Genomic DNA, 21836 nt, shown 5'->3' with positions numbered 1-21836 from the left:
CTTCACGGTTACATCCTCTCACCTTCACGGTTACATCCTCTCTCCTTCACGGTTACATCCTCTCTCCTTCACGGTTACATCCTCTCTCCTTTACGGTTACATCCTCTCTCCTTCACGCGGTTACATCCTCTCTCCTTCACGGTTACATCCTCTCTCCTTCACGGTTACATCTCTCTCCTTCACGGTTACATCCTCTCACCTTCACGGTTACATCCTCTCTCCTTCACGGTTACATCCTCTCATCTTCACGGTTACATCCTCTCTCCTTCACGGTTACATCCTCTCACCTTCACGGTTACATCCTCTCACCTTCACGGTTACATCCTCTCTCCTTCACGGTTACATCCTCTCTCCTTCACGAAAGGAGTTATTAATTAAACATTGTATAAGACTCGTTACAGACATCTCTTTATAGCTGCACTCTCACAGATTTACCATTTTTACAACTTTTTTATGTTTTGTCTTGGAAAGAGCAATTTTTTTGGCGAATATATATATGCAAACCAATGATATATATATCATATTGCTGACAAAAGATCAGATCCAATCTCATATCAACGACCTCATATGACAGTCTGTCACTTTATTTGTATACTTTAATATTTGTATAAAAAATGTGAATATTCATTTTATTAATAACATACTGTTTTTAAGTATCTCTTAGCAGTTCTTAGTAGCTATAAGTGGCTTTGAGCCGGACCGAAGTGTTTGGTGTCGATGAGTTTATCTCTGAGTATCTGTGTACATATATATATGAGTTCCGCTGCGAAGTTTCATGTCATTTAGTTAAAATAACACTTCGATAGCCTGCCCATCCTCCATACAAGCATGGGGTGATTACATATCTGTCCGAATCGTAAAATTATATCATTTGGGGACGTATTGTGAGAAAATTAACATTATTAAAATTATTAATTTTTCGTAGTTATACGCGCTTTCATTAAAACGGGACGTTTGCAGTTGAACATTCGCGAATAATCGACTGGAAATGGTCGAATATCCGACTGGCGAATATACGAATAAAAGTAAATTAAATAGTGTTTGTCGCAAAGATACATATGTGTACATGCATAAAGAAACGTTTGGCGATTAATTGTCCGATATGTGCGTTTAAAACCATACATGTAGACATAATCTGAATCCCCAACTACTGACTGGTTTGCAGTTGAACATTCGCGAATAATCGACTGGAAATAGTCGAATATCCGACTGGCGAATACACGAATAAAAGTAAATTAAAACAGTGTTTGTCGAATCCCCAACTGGCAACTAGCAGGTAGTTGAATATTCGAATCCCCAACTGGCAACTGGTAAGTAGTTGAATATTCGAATCCCCAACTACCAACTACCAACTACCTTCCAACTTTACCGTCATACGTATTATATAGTTTCACCTGCGGCTCAGCGCCCAATCAGTTGTTGTCCGATCAAAACTTGTGACTTGAGAAGCATTTGTCCCAGCATCACCAAGGTTGGTCAGAATGTGTAAATGCATAATATCTCGGACAATTTAGTTAACCAGATAAATCGCTCGAATCACTCCAGTGTAATCGCTCTCTAATCGTAAAAAATATCTGAAATCGGCCTTGTCTGATCAATAACTTTAGAAGCCTTTGTCCAATTATCACCAATTGTGGTCAGAATGTGTATAAGTAGAACATATTGATAAGGCTCGACAGCAACAGCCACTAAGGGTGCATTATGGTGTCCGCTCTCTATAGTGGCTTAACATACAACAAGTTACAACTGGGTCAATAACAAAATGTAATCCTACTCCCAGGTTACATGTATCACCAAACTTGAAATAGGACGAGCGTATTTTGCGATAGTTGGTGCTCTTGTTTAATATATTCATACCAGACAGAGAATTTTAATAATATGAAAATTACAAACACATTATAGACACATATAATTAGCCCTGCGTCTTAAAATTGGTTCCGTGGAAACCCAAGGGCTGGTGACCGTCGTTTAGCTGTAGCATGAGACTGGAAACTGCCGAGATGTAACCATTTTAAGAATAAGCTTTTACGTGACACTGATTTGCTGTTGAAGGCTCGTAAGTATTGTGTGAATTAGTTAAAATTTATTGTCAAATGTGTATCGGTTTTCAATGCATTTTGTCGATATATGTTTTTTGTCTTCAAATCCACAAAGAAACTGCTACGTATCTAATAGATCGACTTGAAAAAACGGGTATTTCACTCCTATTATCGGTGTAATTAAACGCTCATTCAGCTGTGTTGTTAATTTTATTACCATTGGTAAAATAATATAATGATAACATGCATGCCTGTTGATTTCAGAGCACATAATGGGTGAGAATGCTCAAGTCACAGAACAGCAGAAGGAGCTCGCCACTTTGGCCATGCAGGAGTTTGACCGGAAACAGTTCACATCATGCTGCAACATCATGAACAAACTTATGGTTCTGCGTGGCAATGACCCCCGTGTTGTCCATAACAAGGCCGTTGCAGACTTCTGTCTGTCAGGATCACAGAGCACAGACGATTTCAGACAGAGCCTTGCAAACGTTTGTCAGATGGTAGTGTCGTAAATGATCTTAAATTCTGTCAGCAAAATGACTGTTGGTAAATTAAGCTACAGATATTGATACATATAGCTTTTGTTTACACTGCCGGCAAATGTAATGTTTATCTCTATGTAATACTCTTTATACTCCAATGTCATCTTTTCTCTAAGTAGAAGTTTAACCATTTTTTTAAAGGTTATTTTAAAAAGGTCTACCATGTTATGCCCTTTTCTGGGTACAAACATACAACCTTTGCAATTCTCTTCAATCATGCACGATTGTTTTCCTCCAGGCGCATGTGAACCTTGATAGTGGGGAGGGATTGGAGGACGTAGATCACAGTGTTCTGTTCTACAACCAGGCCATTATCCTCTACCACCTCCGCCAGAACCGCGCCTCTCTCGCCATCCTGGATAAACTCTTCCCCTTCATTGATCCGCTCAGCTCAACTGGAGGTCAGGCTTTCAAGAATTATTCTTTGAGTACTAAAAAAACAAAACTAATTACTGTTATTTTTAGGATTTAAAGGCCATTATAGACTGGCTGTGTTTATTGAATCCCTGCTCTATATTGACCTTTTGTAGATATAATTGTACCTCTCAAAGTAAAGAAAACTTGGTCTGGTAGTGGAAAGTTGTCCGTCTCTTACCAAGGTCCTACCAGTGCTGGTTTCTACCAAAAAAACATGCTGAAATATTGCTCATATTTATCAGCTGTTAACTGTCTTCACAATGGTTGAGATGGGGCTGAAGCAATGACTAACATAGGTAGAAACTTAACTAGCCCTTGTGAGGAACCCTTTCTCTAAACGTCTTTCTAGTTTTAATTTAGAGCTTTAAAATGATTTCAGCAGTGTTTTGATTTCTTTACAGATGAAGGCCTATGCAAGAAAGTTCTATTGCTGCAAGTTGAGTTGTATCTTTGTACATACCAGGTAACTTGTCAGTGATTACAAGTGGAAAACAATTGATGAATATTTTAATTTTATGAAATAAATAAAGATTAGCAAATCTGCAAAAAACATTTTACTTGAAGTATATTTTACGCCCTTACTTAATTTTGCAAAGTGTGTACTGGTCGTACAGCTTGGTTTCATTCAATAAAGGGTAATGGCAAATGTGAAAGTAAGTGTACTGACACATTGAATTTCAAATATACATGTATTTTACATATCCAAAGTCAAATTGATTGTTAATTGACTGTAGGAATGGTACACCCATATAACAATTTTAAATAATTAGAGCACTTTTAGTGTATTTACATCCATTATGACTCTTATATGTAACGCTAGATTAGTTATTTCACAAGTCTAGATAAGTGTGTAAAATATGATTGCTACTAATCTTTTCTATTGTGACTTTTTACAGAATATTGAAACTAATGCCAGTGCATATCATAAATTAGTTGGAAGTGTATGACATTCATCTATTTCAGCCTGAGAAGGCAATGGGTCTGCTTACTTATATTGAGAAGAATGTGTTAAACGGCCGGATCACGACGGAACGCGAGCCAGGCCGGGAAGAAGGAAAAGAGGGATCACCATCCAACACAGAGTCTTCCTGGGAAAACTGGAGACCTATGCTTAGTGTGGTAAAGCTTGTAGAATATGCACTATTATTCACTTATGTTATTGAAGTTTCTACTGGTATAATTTAAATCAATGGATTCTTAGTCATTGTGCATAATTCAAGAGTTTGCATATGACATCTGACCAACAAGCCCAGTGTAGCAAAATTTGAGGGAATAGAGTAAATTATGCCAAATTTACAATAGACAAAGAACAAGAAATAGTTTTTTGGCGTAGTAAATGACTGTGATACACTTTTTAGCTCTACTTTTCATGGAATAAGGAGGGATTTTCTCTTGACCAGACTTCTGTGGTTAGTTTTTTGGCATGTTTGGATTTTGAGTCGTATCTTAAACTGTTCATTCAGTCGATTTGAAACTTAAGACAATTGTAAAGTGCCATCAGACAATTAAGTTAGACAACTCTAAATGAGCCTCTTTTGAAAGTATTACCCCTGATTGACAAAGTGTTTTTAGGAATTTTGGACTTTTGGTCCTTTATCCATTCATTCCATTTACTTGTGATCCTCATGCAATGAACATTTGTACTTCGCACTAGTGATAATTAAGTTAGTTAACTCTATATGATCCTCAATACAAGTTATGGCCCATGTATTTGACATGCACATATTAAATCAAACATACATGGTAATCAGTTATGTAGCTCAAAGAGAAAGTGGCATAGAGTTGAGTGGGCTGTTTTGTGACAGTTCTTGCCGATATAAATAATTCTTGGTATTTTATGTTTAGAAAGTATTCCTGAATATAAATGATTTTGTTATTTAATTTCCAAAATCTTCATTTTTTGGTTTCAGTTCAAGACCAGATGTCTAGTCATGATGAAGTCACTGAAAGCATGCAAACGAGAAATTAAAGCATTAATGAATGTGCAATCTTCTGTAAGTACTGTAGCTGGTTTCCTCATGTTCCTCTATATCCTGTTGAAACTGGTATTTTTTTTTGAACATTATTGATGTATTGGCTATAGTTGTGAAGATACTTAAAAAGGTATGGTATAGATCTAAACACCGCTATTCTGAACACCGTTTATCCAAAGTTTAATGCTATTTTGAAATAAAATTGTCCCAATTTCATTCCTTCTTTGTTTGATAATTTTTTAATTAATACTAATTAATCTCTATTTCAAAATAAACGCTATTTTGAAGTAAAAAGTTGCAGTCCCAATTTGGTATTTCACACCTATTTATCAATCCGTTCATTCATGATGAAGATGAAATAGTGTAATCTTTTAAGATATATAAAGCTTTTCAATTAAGTATAAAAGATGGCCACCATTATGGACAACAACAACTCCTTTAACTGTAAAGTATGTTGCTGCTGTGAAGGAGATGGTTAAAGGAGATTAGCAGTTTGGTTGGTTTACATATATCATTTATAAGGGAAGGATTTCAGAAAGGAGTAACTGAATTATTCTAACTAATACTAAGATAATGCACCAAGGGCAGACTTGCCTGATGGTTTTAGACAATGGTTAGAAGGAATACAATAGTGCCACTGTGTACAGATGGCATACATACAATGTGGTTTCATGTATCTAATCTATTGTGGTTTGCATGACATTTACCATATAACAGGACTTTTTGAAGTACCCATGTATAGCCTTGTCTTGATTTCTTCACTGCTTGGTGAAATATTGAAGACAACTTTTGTTTCTGAATAAGAGTATTAGTTTCAATTATAATGCCCTAGTATATACATCAGTCATAAAACACAACATTTTATACAGACGCAAACATAATCATAATTATATAATTGATTATTCATGATACCAAAGCATATAGTATGTATTTAAAATACATATTTACAAATATATTTTCCTCTCTCCACAGAACACGTCAGTGGTTTTCCTGAAGGCAAACTTTGAGTATCTGAGGGGAAACTACAGGAAAGCCATGAAGATGCTTGGATCGGGGCCTCAGATGCATACGGATAAAGGTTAAAACACTAATAAACATGGTTCTCCATTTTTTCATTTTTTTGATCTTCTATATTAATCCAGTAAGATAACTCTGTTGTGCATATGTTGTCCCCCCTTTTTTACTGATTAAGGATTTGCATGTAATCTAATTTTAAAGTAATCCATGCACGCCTCACCAAAACTTAAAAGCAGCAGAAAAGTAGAGCGCGCTGTCTCTGTGACAGCTCTTGTTAATTCATTCTGTAATTTACGACTAATAACCTCAGGTAGATGTATTTGCTTGTTAATTATTGACCATTTAACATTGCAATGTTAAGTATAATGGGTAGAACAGCTATCTATAAGTCATATAATTATAAAAAGTTGCGATTTAAAACACAATAGGGCGCTTGTTCAGAACTTTGTGAAATTTTAAAATGTGATTAACAACACAATAACATTTAAATGTGAACAATATGATACTATGTGCTTATATATTTAAATAAAACAAGTACAGCTGAAACAGTTGTCTCAAGTCTTGTAAGAAAAACTGCGGATCACAAGTGTATCCATTAAACTTCAAGAGCAATAAAGATTTGAAATTTAATAACAATGAAATTTACAAAGTTGTTAACTTTATCAAAGTTCTGAACAATTGGCCCAATATCATATTCAATGTATGTATCATAATCTCTGTTTCCCAGGAGAGTGTCTGACTGTGATGCACTACAATAACATGGGCTGTGTCCACTTCCATCTACGGAAGCACCACCTCGGGGCGTTCTACTTCCGTAAGGCTCTGCAGGAGAATGAGAATGTCGTACGGGAGATGAGGCGTTCAACAGACCAGAATCGACAACATGCTGGTGATAATGGTCGGACTTTTTGGTCTGATATTGCTTGGATGTGTTCCCACTATAAAGGGACTTGACACCAGATGGTCCCAAAATCGGCAAAAACAGTATTTCCTTATAACAAGCCTAGAATTCTCAATATGAGGTAGTATGAGGCTGATAATGCACTATGTTACATGATTAAAATAATATTTTATTACTGTCATGCTAATTTAGCCTGTTAAAAATAGAGCATACTGGTATCTCTGTTTATAGTGTGTATATCTAGCACATATAGGTCCCGTGTTTAGTAAAGATACATATATCATCACTTATTTAAAAATTACTGGGAATTACATGTTAGGCAAACCCAGTAAAGTTTGCTTTGGAAATATATGCACAAACTGCAAAAGAAACATGTGTTGGAAGCGATGTGATACATCAGTTAGTCAGAGTCAATGGGCTGTACACAATGATATCAATGGAATGTTAAGTTTTCGACAATTTTCTTTTTTAATTGCAATGCTATCATCTGGCGTCTAGTCCCTTTAATCAGGATCATTTAAATGTTGTCTGGAATAGTTTTGTCCATAAGACCTATTAAAATAAAGCAATTGTGGTTGTGATTGTAGCTTTGAATGATTTTTTTTAAATCAGTTACTGAATAAAAACATCTATTTTGATAAACATACTAAGAATGGAATGAAGCATTGTTGGAAAAGATTGATTCAACCTCAATATAGGTAAAAAAAGCAACTTTCGCAACTGTTCTTTTAATAATTTTCTGAACTTAATGAATGTTTTCTACATGGATTGTTCTCCAGGTGGAAGCCTGACACTGTCTGGTCGGCCTTTACACTGTCTCGGGATGTCTCGCCACTTTGAGCTTATGTACAACATGGGTATCGAGCTGCTGCATTGTGGGAAGGCCATGCCTGCGTTTGAGTGTCTCATTGAGGCTGTGCAAATCTACCAGGTGAACCCGCATCTCTGGCTCCGCCTGGCTGAGTGCTGCATCATGGCGTACAGAGAGGTATGGCTTATAGGATAATGTGTTCTATCTCAGAAAAGTTTTACCAAACAATGTTTCGATGTAGAACCAGATGGAAGGTTAAGAATGAAAATTTTGGTAATGCACATTATATATGATTGCTGTGGGAAGTAACAAAATCAATTTGATGTCCTATCATTACAAGTATAACTTACATTAGGACAAATTTTTAGAACTTTGTTCAAGATGACAGTGTTGTTAACATAAGGGATTGATATCATACTCAAATTTTGTAAATATTCTTTCACGTCAGTTCGAAAAAAATTCAATTATGTTATCAAAATAAAAGTTCATGAAAACTATAAAACTTGGTATAAAAGTACGACTGATTAGTTATTTACATTCATTTTATTCAGATTTCATTAGACATTTATTAATTTGATTGTGGATTGCTCACGAACCTAATCAACTTGGGTAATAACACACTATAACTGAAAATCTGATGTGCATATCCATCTATTTTAGATTATTTATATTTCATTCATTTCGATGATCCAGTATTTAATTCTTGAGATTTTGTTTTTTTCTGCTGTTTAATGTTCAATTACTGTTTCAATAGTTCACAATCTATGACGAAGTCAACCTGGATTAGCTCTTGGCTGTTGGCAAATTTAGGTCATTGGACCAAATCTGGGTCATGGTCGGAAAAGTTATTTTCGCTCAGATCTTTCGATCCTGATTTTCATGTCGTTCAACCATTTGATTATATTAGGAAGCGTTATTGAGAATAGAGAGGAGACATATTTTGGCTAATGCTTGTAGCACATAGCATACGGTTTGCTTTAGGGGCATTTCGCCCATTCTGGGGTTTTGGCTTTTTTCTTAAAAATCAGAATGATAACAAATAAAGCTATTTTAATGATTTGTCTTATGGATAAAATTCAAAATGAATTTAATACGAAATAAGCAAAAAATTATTCTTTTAAGGACTTATAAAATTCAACACAATGATTAAACGTTTTTCTGTGTCTACCTGGTCATTGCATAGTGTACGTTTTCTTCTTCAGGCGTTTAAATGATGATTTATCCCACTGGTATATACTGTTTTTAAATGCTGATTAAAATTATTACCATCCATTTGAGTTGTCTTCCAGTGGAACTAGTTTTTGACATGTAATGGCCACACTACATGAAACTTAACTGCCATTGAGAGGGGAACACTCCAAATACTTAGTCAATCTTAAAGGGACAGTTAATAAGGTCTGTAAGTATAAAACCTATTCCTATGTTTATATTCGAAAAGTAACCTTTTCAACTTGTAAAGAAATACACAAATCCCCTTCTCTCATTTCAGAACAATGATGATGACCGTAAGTTACAGAAGCGACAGGAAGTGATCCAAGGCAGTGTGGGTAGCGGGGTTCACAGGAAGCTCATCATGGGCCCTGGAGTCAACCAGGACAAAAACAGGTGAAACTTTAGTTTAATCCTAATTAATTTCATGGAAATACATTGAAATAACACATATCATACATATATCATTGCAAGAATTTAGGATTAGTGAATTTTAATGAAGTCTATCTATATTACAGCTACGTCTCTTTAAACAATGCCTTTCTTTGAAGTGATTGCATTTAGAGAAATGTTTAACTGCTTTAAAGTATCCATACATTACCTTCAAAGGGTTGTTTAGAAAATAAAATGGACTGATCCATTCCAGATATAGGCATGTAAGTACCTGAACACATTATTTAAATAAATGGTAAATACAGAAAAAATATTATATTTTTTTTTTATTATTAGATGGTGTAATTTCTGTGTTAGAACATACTACTTCTGAATCTTATTCTACTGATGTAGTGTTGGTACACCGGCCATCCCAGCTGCGACCCTGGAGTTTGCATCCCTGTGTCTGCGTAACGCCCTGCAGCTGCTGTCAGGGGTGCCAGAGACCTCGCCCACAGACACATCACAAAACGAGGATAAGGAGGACGGGTAAGAATGGGGACATATTCCAGTGGCATGCCCAGACAAATGGTCTGAATCTGATTTTATGCTCATACTTCTGATTCTGGAAATCATTATTCAAAAATGTAAAATAATTGATTTATATTTTGCAATACTGTGAACTTGTGTATATTAGTGGAATTGGAATTTTGTGATTTGTTGAAAAAAGGACGATTTCATTGGTTCTTTGAGGATTTTCATTTCTTTAATAAAAATAAAAAAATCTGTGATCCTAAATCGTCTCTAAATTCACCATGCGCCGACCTGGTGCTATCTGTCATCTATGTCACGTAGTGTATGAAGCTTGCTACAGTGGGACAATATGCCAGTTAGTGCTTGATTACCATAGTATAATATATTAAGGGTCATAAATAAAGACATGCTCACATTGAAGATTTAAAACGGTTAAGCCATTTGAAGTTTTTGATAAAAAAAAGGTCAAGTGCTGACACTCAAACACTAGAGGTTAATTATCAGCTCGTTTTACATGTTCCTGCATGGAAGGTTATACTGTAGAAATGAATTTAGCATGCATTTTTGTAACGTATAAGTTCATACAATGATACATAAATAGATTCTTTAAAGATGATAGCATTAAGATAAATCCTGAAGTCAGACCCTTTTCCAAAAGTAGAGGGACCTTTTGTAAATGTTGGCTAAGAAGTATCTTACTCCAGATAGTTTGCTTGTGTACCATTGTCTATAGCATGTGTGAAGTGTTAACATATAGCATTGTTAAGAAAGGTGTCTAAAATCTTGCTGCCTTGAGCTCACACAGACTATTTGGGCTCTTATAGTTCAGCGCCTGTATAGTTGTTCCGGGGCCGAATAAGTGTTTTCTTCTTCAGTTGAATATTATTGATGTGAAGTTATTTATGAGATCAAGATCTAGTCATTATTTGCAATTGTTTTTATAAACTTTGACAGTTTTCTTCAGTTCACCTTCCAAAAACCCAATTAAAAATCTGAGTTGAACATTTACCTGTAGGTGTTTCATATATAAGGACCCAGATGTTAACTGTCAGAGACTGGAAGTTTACTTTCAAGTTATCACAAGAACATTTATGTGGTAAAATATTTAACCTTTTGAAGTAAAAACATACATATTAAAATATTTTTTATAAAGGTTAATACTTTTGCTATTAGTATTAATCTATTGCCATTACATTACCTGTATAATGACATGATCTACATTACATTTGCTCTTTGCTTGTACAGTAAGCTGGGTCCAGAAGCAGTCCTGTTGCAGGCCCCACCCGGTAACCCCATGAGGGCTCCAGAAGTACACAACCTCAGGTAAATAATTCACATCAATGCACCAGGCCTTTCTAAAAATCCATGTATGGAGGCTACAGAAAAGGTTAAGACAGAACCTTACATAGCTGATATGTCTTGGTATTGCTATAAAGAATACTAGTATATAGATGAGGATCAGTTTATATATTAAGTAGTTTACAAATTACATCTTTTTCTTTTTGTTTAATATTGTCTTACTGGAAGAATTTCATTAATCATGCAGGTGTTCTGTGTTGTGTGCGAGTTCGTACGTGGCCCTGTGTTTGAACGACTACACCATGGCCCTGGAGTATGCGGGTACACTTCTTAAACTGCCCAGAATCTCGGGCGCACAGAGGTTAGTGTGGACATGGGTCAGGATTTTGTTTCCTTCTTAGTAATAACTTACACAGACAATAAAGATAGGTCTAAAATAGTTCATAATAAATGTCACATTATCTATCAACCTTTTTAATCCTTCATTAGAAATGACTCTGTAGGTACTGCTGTTTTAAGTGGTGGTGAAAAGAGTTTTTTTGGCTCGACTATTCGAAGAATAAGGAGAGCTATACTACTCACCCTGGCATCGGTGTCACACCTTGGTTAAGGTTTTGCATGTAAGCAAACATAGGTTTATATCTCAGGGCTATTCCATTTAAACATATAACCCCTGGGGGGAAGGCACTTTTAAATATACCACCCCCCTACAGAAATTACCGATTCGGGGTCCAAATTAGCGAAAAAAGACACCAACCTATATACTATTTAAATAAATGCCTTCCCCCCATTGGTTATATGTTTTACTGGAATAGCACTCAGCAACTACTTGATGTATTGCATTGAAGCTTTATACAATGGAACTCGACCATCCAACCTACTTAATTAACCAAGTTAGATAACTCTTGTTTGCATTTAATGCAAATAATCGCCCTTTTTTATTCGACTTAGAAATTCTGGTTACGGTTTTGCATCCATCCAACCTACCGGTACTTGATTAACCAAGCTAGATATCTCTAGTTTGCATTTAATGTTAATATTTGCCCTATTATTTGAATTCTGTTTAAGGTTTTGCATGTATCAACATTTAAGTCAATATCTCAGAAAACACATCATGTATTGCATTGAAACTTTAGATATATATTCCCAACTATCTAACCTACTAAATTAATGAAATTAGATAACACTTTTTTGAATATTATGCAAATTATGGGCCTTTATTATTTGACTTAGAAATCAAGGTTAAGGTTTTGCGTGTAAGCTGTTTATAACTCAATAACTACTTGATTAAATGAATTGAGAATTAATACAGTAATCCATGCATGTTTTGCCAAAAAATTTCAATCCTTACACTGAAAAGCGGCAGAAAAGTCGAGCGCACTCTCTCTGTGACAGCTTTTTAGATTTTTATAAAATTCTAATTGATGCATTAAAATGTACATATAGCAAAAATATGATAATGTCTGCCAACATGAAGTTTCTGTTTATTCCTAGTATTAATTGTTTTCAGTTACCTGGCCCACATGTATATGGGTGAGGCCCTGGTGTCGCTGGACCGTATTGCTGATGGGATCCAGCACCTCAACCCGGACCTCGTCACCGATGTTGCCACCACGCTCCCTGACAACAAGCTAGACCCAGGTAGGTACAAGACAACACTGAAAGTAATAGAGTTCTTGTTACCCTTCCATGGACTTGAATTCCTGACACATCAACTAATTTCATGCTTTTAGGATTAGGATTTTTAGCTATGTATAGGTTTCCTCCTCTCTGGATTCAAGCCTTGCCACGGGAAAGGCTGTGCTATCTTGGTTCATATCCATATCAGCTGGTTGCTTTCTTCCCAATTGAGCGTAATAAATTGGGATCTTTAGGATTAGTAGATTTTATCTAATCATTGATTGATGTTCAAATTTCCTTGAATGCATCCCTTATAACAGTGATTTTTTTGGTACAATTTTCAGCCTTCCAAGGGCTGTTTCCCTTGGGAAAAAAGTGTTAATTTTTTCCAAAATTTTATATTTTCCCAATTAATTAAATTCAAATTCTGTAAATGAATTTCTTAAAAAAAAATCTTTATAAGACTAGCTCTTTTACAACATAATGTATGCATAAAAAAGTAAAACATGTATATTTGCTTTTATGTTTGCTATTTTGGCATGACTGTATTTTCCCCAAAGTTGTAAAAATTCTCAATTTGGAAGGAACAGATGATGAAAATACTTAAAAAAAAAATATCACTGTATAAAAATGTCTTCAGGATTAGTTTTGTGTATGGGATGCCTATGTTTTAGAATAATGGGTTCTCAAGCAAAATGATAAGTAGAGTACTCATTGGATGCACAGTAAACTGATAATTAATGTTAACTGAGATTGTGAATTTCTCTCGAATTCAAAATAAATGTCACAACTTAAGAAGGTTGATAAAAGCTGGTATAAGAGAGAGGTTAGAAAAATCAGGTCACTCATTTCTGCCCAACCAATTATTTTTTCAGAAAAAGTGTTTTTAAATATCAACAATTCTATGCAGATGAGAACTTTTACTAGTATCAGGTTTTGTACTGGATTTTTGCAAATAAATCAGATTTCATAGCTTTGCAATTTCATGTCTCAGGTGGCAATTTAGCATTTAATTATCATTTTTGTTCAATACATTGCTAACAAATAACTATGTATGCAGGTTTTATGAAATAAACAGTCTTTAAATATCCATTACCGTTGTCATAAAGACAATATATGTACTGTTTCTGTTACAGAAAAGACCGAGAAGCTAGAGAAAGAATCAGACCCAGAAATAAAAGGTACAAAAACTTCCGTTAAAATGAAACTATTTGACAGAACAATAAAGCTCAAGTAAAATGGGAAGTCTGCCAAATGAGAATTAGAATCAGAACTTACTTTAAATAGAAAAAGAACTTAAAACCAGATAAGTAAAAGAAATATGTAAGATTAAGCCACTTTCTAAAAATGTATTATATATCTGATAGTTATGATTGAAAAGCCCATTTTTGAGAAAAACTCATTTTTGTAAATGGACGTTGACCGGTAATTTATTTTTCATAATAGCTTTTTCATTTCCAATGTTGATTCAAATATATATAGGTATTTTGTTAAATATGCGGAAGTTATTTCTCTGTATTTTGAGTATTACTATAAAGTTAATACAGCAATAATTTCTTTCAACGTTTATTCCCTATAAAATATTGTTTGAACTAGTTCAATTTCAAAACTTTTCGAGTGGAGAAAGCGCTTCAAGTTATTCCATAGGTCTTGAATGATCTAACACTCCCAGAACATGTCATTATTGTTTCCTTAGAACAGAACACAAGGTGCATGAACTAGAATTGGATAATTTACATTTAAATAGGTATTTATTTATGGGTATTATTCTGTTGATAAGTTTATACGGAAAAGCAATATTATGAAAAGCCTTACATTCATGGTTATTGGGAAGGAAATATGTACAATACCCACGTAAGGTGTGGGTGAACGGTGAACACTATCTCCTAGTATCACCTGGCTGTGGCACAATTACTAATCTGCAAAGTTTGTATTACCATTATCAGGTGTGTTTTACGTGTGGAGCCCTGAACATGTGCGAACAGTGACAGCCATCTTGCCGTATCACCTAGCAATGGCACAATAACTGATCTACATGGTATTTATTACAATTGTTAGGTGCGTTTTATCCATGGTGCCCAAGAGATGTGAGGACAGCTAAGGCTATCATACAATACAATTTGGCAGCAGCCCATGCCGTACGGGGGGAGTATGACAAGGCTACAAACTATCTGGCTGAGGTAAGGCTTATATCTGTAGCCATGTTGTATTTTAACTTTGTTATATGAGTCAGTATGTCTGTCTGTTTGTCCATCCACATTTCATGCCAGTATCTTTGTCTTTGTCCATCCACAATACATGCCAGTATATCTGTCTTTAATAAAGACTCTTTATCTATCCACATTTCATGCAGGTTTATCTGTCTTTGTCCACCCACAATACATGCCAGTATATCTGTCTTTGTCCACCCACAATACATGCCAGTATATCTGTCTTTATCTATCCACATTTCATGCCAGTATATCTGTCTTTGTCCACCCAAATGACATGCCAGTATATCTGTCTTTATCTATCCACATTTCATGCCAGTATATCTGTCTTTGTCCACCCACATTTCATGCCATTATATCTGTCTTTGTCCACCCACATTTCATGCCAGTATATCTGTGTGTGTGTGCGTGCGTGTTGTTCATCCACATTTCATGCCAGTATATCTGTCTTTGTCCATCCACATTTCATGCCAGTATATCTGTCTTTGTCCATCCACATTTCATGCCAGTATATCTGTCTTTGTCCATCCATACTTCATACCAGTATTTCTATCTTTGTCCATCCACATTTTATGCTCATTCATAGAACTCAATGGATTTTTTTTAAAGATCATGCTACAAATAATTTACGATAGCTAATGAAAGTGGTAGGAGTGCATTTCTCAATTATTTAAGAAATATACTCCATTTAACTCAACATTAAATGATTTAAATTTGATGGTTTTGACTTCAAAACTAATCTGTTTAGTTTAAAAAAAAGTTTTTGTTTATATTTGAGATATTGAATTGTTATGTCAAATCTGTCGTTCATTACAGAGTTCGAAGTTCATAGGTGCGCCACTGCCGGCCCAGATGTATTTTCTCAAGCTCTATCTAGACCTCATTGAAGGTTTGTGCATTTGTTCATGACAGTGGTCAATTACTAAGAACATTTTCAATTATGGGGAATTGTCTGGGGTTAGAGCAGTGGTTAACGCACTCGCTTCTCACCTAGGCGACCCGGGTCAATTCCATGACACAAGACCACACTCTCGTGTAAAATCATGCCAACGAGAGTGATTAATGTAATGTTGTAATAACTTGTTTAACAATCGTTGTAAAATAAGTAAGTTTAAACTTATAAAGTGCAATAAAGCTTGAATGTTAAACAGATGCATAAGAGAAGAATGAAGTCAGATTCTAATTTTATGTCTCATATTACAGCCTTTTATTGCACACATGTGCATGTATATGTCCTACTGGAGATCTAACGGTCTATGTTTATGTATGTGACCTACTCAGTGTGTGTATACCATGTGATAAATGCTACGTCGGATGGCACCATTTTGCTTCGAATGAATATTTTAAACAAAGTTAACTTTTCTATGTATTCACCATTATACACACACTGCTACTGGGGATCCACCTGTTCATATAAAACCTAACACAGTAATCAATTACAACAACCTGACCTTATACAAGTTGGATATTGTTATTACATTAGTTTACAATGCTACGAAACAGTTTTTCCTGATTTTGTCAAGTTTATTTAAGGCATCTTTAACTTTGCTCTGCAGGTCGCAGAAAAATGGCACAGTTTGTTATCAAGGAGCACTTTGGTCATGTGACCCCGAACAGAATTGACATGAAGGTGGCGTCCATGAAGCCGGGTGGAAACACTTCAACCTGGAATACAGAATGAGGGGCAGGGTGGTGACAGGGAATTACTGAACAATGGACTTGCTGCATCTGAATGAACTCTACAACAGATTGATTTTTGCTAAATTATGGAAATAAATTGATAAAAATCCTTATAACATAGTATTCTTATTTACTACAGCATAGGCTGATCATTTTTTACTATTATTTGAAAAATAAGGAGGTCTATATAAACTACTTGCCCCAGTGTCTTCGGTCGGTTAAAGTTTTAGGGTTTGATTTTCACTTTTAACACCAATATCTTTCAATCAACTCACTTCATCCTTTACACAGTTGTTTAGGACCATAACAGTTAGGCAAGATAACTCCATATCATCTGTAATACAAATTATGGCCCCTGATGGACTTAGGAAGTTAGATATAAGACTTAACACACATTGTGTTTCTGATTTAAGTTCTTGTTGGGAGTTTCACTTATAACTCCCTACCCTTCATTCAATTGACTTCAAACTTCACATAATTGCTCACAGCCATCAAACATAGGTTTCGTGACTCCATATAACCGTATCCTAAAATACAAATAATGGCCCTTAATTGACTTTATAATGTTTGGTTAAATTTTTATTCATTCAAGTGACATAATACCTTACACTTATGTTTTTGACAGATATCATATCTAAGACAAAGCAGCATATATTCAAACATGCATTCCTTGTGACATCTTTTGTTTTTAGATAAAATACCAGGCATATAATGGTTGCTGTAATTCTGAGTTTTTTATACTGGACAAAAACAACCCATAAAGTTTCAGCGTCATACTTGTTTGTAATACATTTATTATTCTTTTAAAAGTGACTTTCAAATGATAACCTCATAAAAAAGATGTCTAGCCTTGCTGAGAAGTCAAGGTTACCAAGACTTGATATACCTAGCAATTCAAACAGCATGCATGTACGGTACATACGGCATTGCAGTTTGTAGGTGGATACTTACAGTTGAGAACTGAGCCATTTTTAGGTCCCTTGCCCTGCTAGTCACATATGGAGGCCAATAATTAAAGGCCCTTACAAATGTACATATCTTTTATGTCTCAAGTTTGATCTTCCTCTGCCCTGGGATGGTAAAATATCTTGGCATATGTCCTTTTAAATATCCATGGTTTTAAGCTCAAGGTGAAGGTCACATTTAAAGGCCATTTAATTCTTATTTTTAACCAGGTTTTTAACAAAAAACAGGTTATAAGAATGGGGATGTTGTTGGGCGGGCGAGCGGGTGTCAAACATAGGTTTCCACCCAATAAATTGAGTTTGAGCTTGATAGATACTAATGAAAGTTGGTGTGTTGGTAGCTTATGTGAAGAGCTAGCTTGCGATTGTTTTTAAAGGGTCAAGGTCACTGTTACTTAAAATAGAAAAAATGTTTCCTCCAAATAACAGAATTGATAGATAGTGATGAAAGTTGGTGTGTAGGTAGCTTATGTGAAGAGCTAGCTTAGGATTGCCTTTGATGGGTCAGGGTTAAGGTAACTGTTACTTAAAATAGAAAATTGGTTTCCACACAATAACTTAAATAAGAATTGATGGATAGTCATGAAAGTTTGTATGTAGGTAGCTTATGGGAAGAGCTAGTTATTTAATGTCTTGAATGCATTTGTATCCAGCTTTGGTGGGTTTTAAAATAACTTGGTACAATTATTTGAAATATTGAGAACCAAGATCAAGGTCCAGCCTTTGGGGTCAATGTCACATTTATGGTTGCTAACTCCTGCCTTCATAATACATTTATTACGTTTATGAACCATGCAAAATATTGTTTACAATCTTGTCCATAGCACACATTAAACGTCTGAATGTTGTATTAACACTACTTCAATTTACTTGTATCGAATGATATTGATCACTGTAGTTGAATTTAAGCAATTATACCTTTCAATGAGCATAGAATAGCTTCAATGTATGCTATAGCTCATAACTATTAGTTTGTTTTCATTTTTCCAACAACAAAATGTGTGGCAACCTGACCGGAATTTCCATATAATCTGCTAACCTAAAGCCAGCTACAAACACAAAACATAGAGAAAGATGTATTTATTTCTATTTAATTGCACAAGGAATACAAATGGGAAAGGACTCATACATTCGAGTTAGGTCTGTTGAACAGCAATCAGGAAATTGACTGAAAAATTGTCTGAACATTTGTGCATAAAAAGAACTTCATCTGGAAGATTTACAAGCTTGACTGTTTTCTACATCAATATTGAAATGTAACACTTAACTAGAACGTGAACATGAAAAATACAAAACCATTCTGCTCTTTCCAGATCTAAACCATACATAGCATAGATCCCTTTGCTATAATGCTATAAGGTACATTTCTACTGCAACAAAAGAAATAAAACATCTATAGTATTAGAAAGCTCCTCAAAATCAAACAAGAAAAAGTATCTACTGTTAAGGCAAAAGAAATATACACCTCTAGTTACACACATACACTAGTTAAACAATCATACTTTTAAAAGAAGTGTTTTATATGTGTATATTTAAATTTATTTCATCAACAATGGGCAGTGTTTTTCACAACTTTATTGATGTTAACAACTTGATTAATGACCTTGTTGTTAACTTTTCAATGTGTAATATGTGCTCACATATTTTAATTTATAAACATGTACAGCTGTAAAAGTGGTCTCAAACCCTGTTAGAAATACAGCTGATCACAAGTGTATCCATTAAACTTCCAGAGCAGTCAAGATTTGAAAGTTAACAAAAGGTCACGCAAACAGTGTTGCTAACTTTAACAAAGTTCTGAACAATCGGCCCATTATTGTAGCAGAATATTAGTGTATTATTTAAAGCTGCACTCTCACAGATTGAACGTTTTGACAATTTTTTTTATTTTTTGTCTTGGAACGAGCCATTTTTTGCGAAAATCCATGGAAACCAGTTAAATAAGATTGCTGACAAAAATTAGATCGCAGATATTTGTATTTAAGTTAAAAAAATGATGTTTGATGCATATTTCTTAAACTGTTAGTAACGGTTTAGGCCATAAAACATTAATTTTCGAACAGAATTATGAAAATCTACGATCTGATTTTTTGTCAGCAATCTTATATCATTGGTTTGAAGCTATTTACTAAAACAATTGCTCTTTCCAAGACAAAAAATAAAAAAGTTGTAAAAATGGTAAATCTGTGAGAGTGCAGCTTTAAGCATTGATGTCAGACCAGCCAAAATAGGCACCTATCAAAAACTTGTAAAAATATTTAAAACATGTAAATTGCTATTTATGTATAATAAATACAACTGGCCATACGCTACATGTTATCAAAATTGCTTCACTCCATCTAATTCAAAGTTAATACAGATCAAAACTTTACAGAATTTACGGCCATCATATCAACTTTCATATATTGGCTGTAACGAGATATATTTTGAAACAGAAAGTTTGGCTTGAAAAATTACTCTATGCTAATTCAGATTAACAAGTTAAATCTTAAATTTTATTCTTAACACTTGTTTAGTATTCAGTTAAAAATTGTGATTGAACAACATTTTGTTGAACGCTCGTTCACAAGATGGTCCCTCTATCCCTTCAGTCCAGATGTTACCAACAGTCATAATTACATAACATTACACTTGAACACATTACCTGAAGAATTCACTTAACTGGTTCGATATATGACTAACAGTAACTACTAGTAACCATTCTTTTTTTGATTAAACAAAATTTTCTTTTTGTACAAAATTTGATATATTCGTAAAATATGTAAATGTTTGTTCCAAACCTATTTTACCAAAAAATATCACTCACAGAAAAACATGGCTTGGCCAAAATTACCGATAAAAACAGATTGTATTGAAAATATATTTAACGTGTTAAACACCAAAAATGTGCATATTTTTCTACGCCTTGTTAATGTGCTCCCAACTTTAAGGTGAACGGATGAACACTAGGACTCTACATGACAACATGTTATACACAATGATACGACTAATGAACCCACTTCTGTTTTTGTTCAGTGTTCAACAATCATGTGCACTTCAGGTCAATGGTATTTTACATGTAGTTATTTATATATCTTTTCAGTATGTTACTTTGTCCAACTACCCTCCTTATAATGACTTGGCATTACCAATTCCTGAAATCTTAAGAATATGTGCAGCGATCAACACAATTTACTAGAGTCTAAATTTAGAAATGTTTACAGATTGATCATGCAGACTGATGCTTAAGAATTCCAAGAACAGATCTAAACTTAAATTAAGTTTCACTCAGATTTGTTTTTAAAAACACCAATTTTGTTTGACCACTGGAACACTGCCAATTTTGTATGACCACTGGTACACTGCCCAATTTGTTTGACCACAGGTACACCGCCCATTTTGTTTGACCACTGGTACACTGCCTAATTTGTTTGACCACAGGTACACTGCCCATTTTGTTTGACCACTGGTACACTGCCCATTTTGTTTAACCACAGGCACACTGCCCAATTTGTTTGACCACAGGCACACTGCCCATTTTGTTTGACCACTGGTACATTGCCAATTTTGTTTGACCACTGGTACATTGCCAATTTTGTATGACCACTGGTACACTGCATATAGAGCCAGAATAAAATGATATATTATTAGGCTTGGCACTAGTTATAAAAAAGATGCTGAAAAAATAGTGGCAACGGTAGTTGTAGATATATCTTATACAAGAGCTTCACAATAAAAATAAAACTTTGTTTACTAGTATTTGAAACTGCACTACATCATTCTGATTATGATAAGAAAGGTCACACCTACATTACACACTCAGTAAATATTACAGCCACAAAATCTGAGAAAAAAATGTGTATGTCAAGAACTCCATACAGACACAAAATAGTGATGACAACTAAAACAATAGCAAATTTGAAACAGTAAACATTTGCATTTATCATTTAAATCAAAGTAATGTTTTAAGGGATCTGCTCACAACTTTAATATTGGAAAAAAAATGTAAAACTTTTTGGAATCGAGTTATTTTACTTACTTTTGTGAAAAAAGACCAAACGTATGTGCAGATACTTAATGGAACAGAGCTTTGGTATTCCAAGGAAAAAATGATTCAATAATCAATAGCCATAGTAAGGCTTTCAACAAAATAGACCATTGTTTCTAACATTTTTAAACAAATATTAAAATTGAACTCAACTTTGAACATTTAACTATTCTAACAAGCATTTTGATCATGTTTCCTACAAAGTCATGATAACTTA

The 21836-nt window shown here is 34.6% G+C and overlaps 1 protein-coding gene across 3 annotated transcripts; it reads left to right on the top strand.

Moving 5' to 3' along the window:
* Positions 1-2001: 2001 nt before the first annotated feature.
* LOC128243385 (CCR4-NOT transcription complex subunit 10-like) lies at positions 2002-16729 on the top strand. Of its 3 annotated transcripts, none has more exons than XM_052961140.1 (18): positions 2002-2056; positions 2304-2530; positions 2823-2985; positions 3403-3464; positions 3965-4120; positions 4912-4995; positions 5947-6052; positions 6719-6889; positions 7672-7880; positions 9193-9308; positions 9699-9833; positions 11064-11141; positions 11365-11478; positions 12628-12758; positions 13874-13918; positions 14796-14917; positions 15764-15836; positions 16504-16729. In XM_052961140.1, exons 2-18 carry the CDS (start codon positions 2312-2314, stop codon positions 16626-16628), a joined length of 2109 nt encoding a protein of 702 aa, XP_052817100.1. In that variant the 5' UTR covers positions 2002-2056; positions 2304-2311; the 3' UTR covers positions 16629-16729. The 3 variants fall into 3 exon arrangements, with proteins under 3 accessions (XP_052817100.1, XP_052817099.1, XP_052817098.1); XM_052961139.1 differs by having other exon boundaries at positions 2304-2542; positions 6719-6880; XM_052961138.1 differs by having other exon boundaries at positions 2304-2542.
* The last annotated feature ends 5107 nt before the right edge of the window (positions 16730-21836 follow it).

Source organism: Mya arenaria, chromosome 8 (assembly GCF_026914265.1).
Source record: "Mya arenaria isolate MELC-2E11 chromosome 8, ASM2691426v1".
NCBI lineage: Eukaryota > Metazoa > Mollusca > Bivalvia > Myida > Myidae > Mya > Mya arenaria.
This window is presented reverse-complemented; position numbering and strand designations above follow the sequence as displayed.

Coding starts and splice junctions, on each gene's coding strand:
- LOC128243385 (XM_052961138.1), top strand. CDS start 2,312: ATGGGTGAGAATGCTCAAGTCACAGAACAGCAGAAGGAGCTCGCCACT. Junction 4,121..4,911: donor GGAGACCTATGCTTAGTGTG/GTAAAGCTTGTA, acceptor TTTTGGTTTCAG/TTCAAGACCAGATGTCTAGT. Junction 7,881..9,192: donor GCATCATGGCGTACAGAGAG/GTATGGCTTATA, acceptor CTCTCATTTCAG/AACAATGATGATGACCGTAA.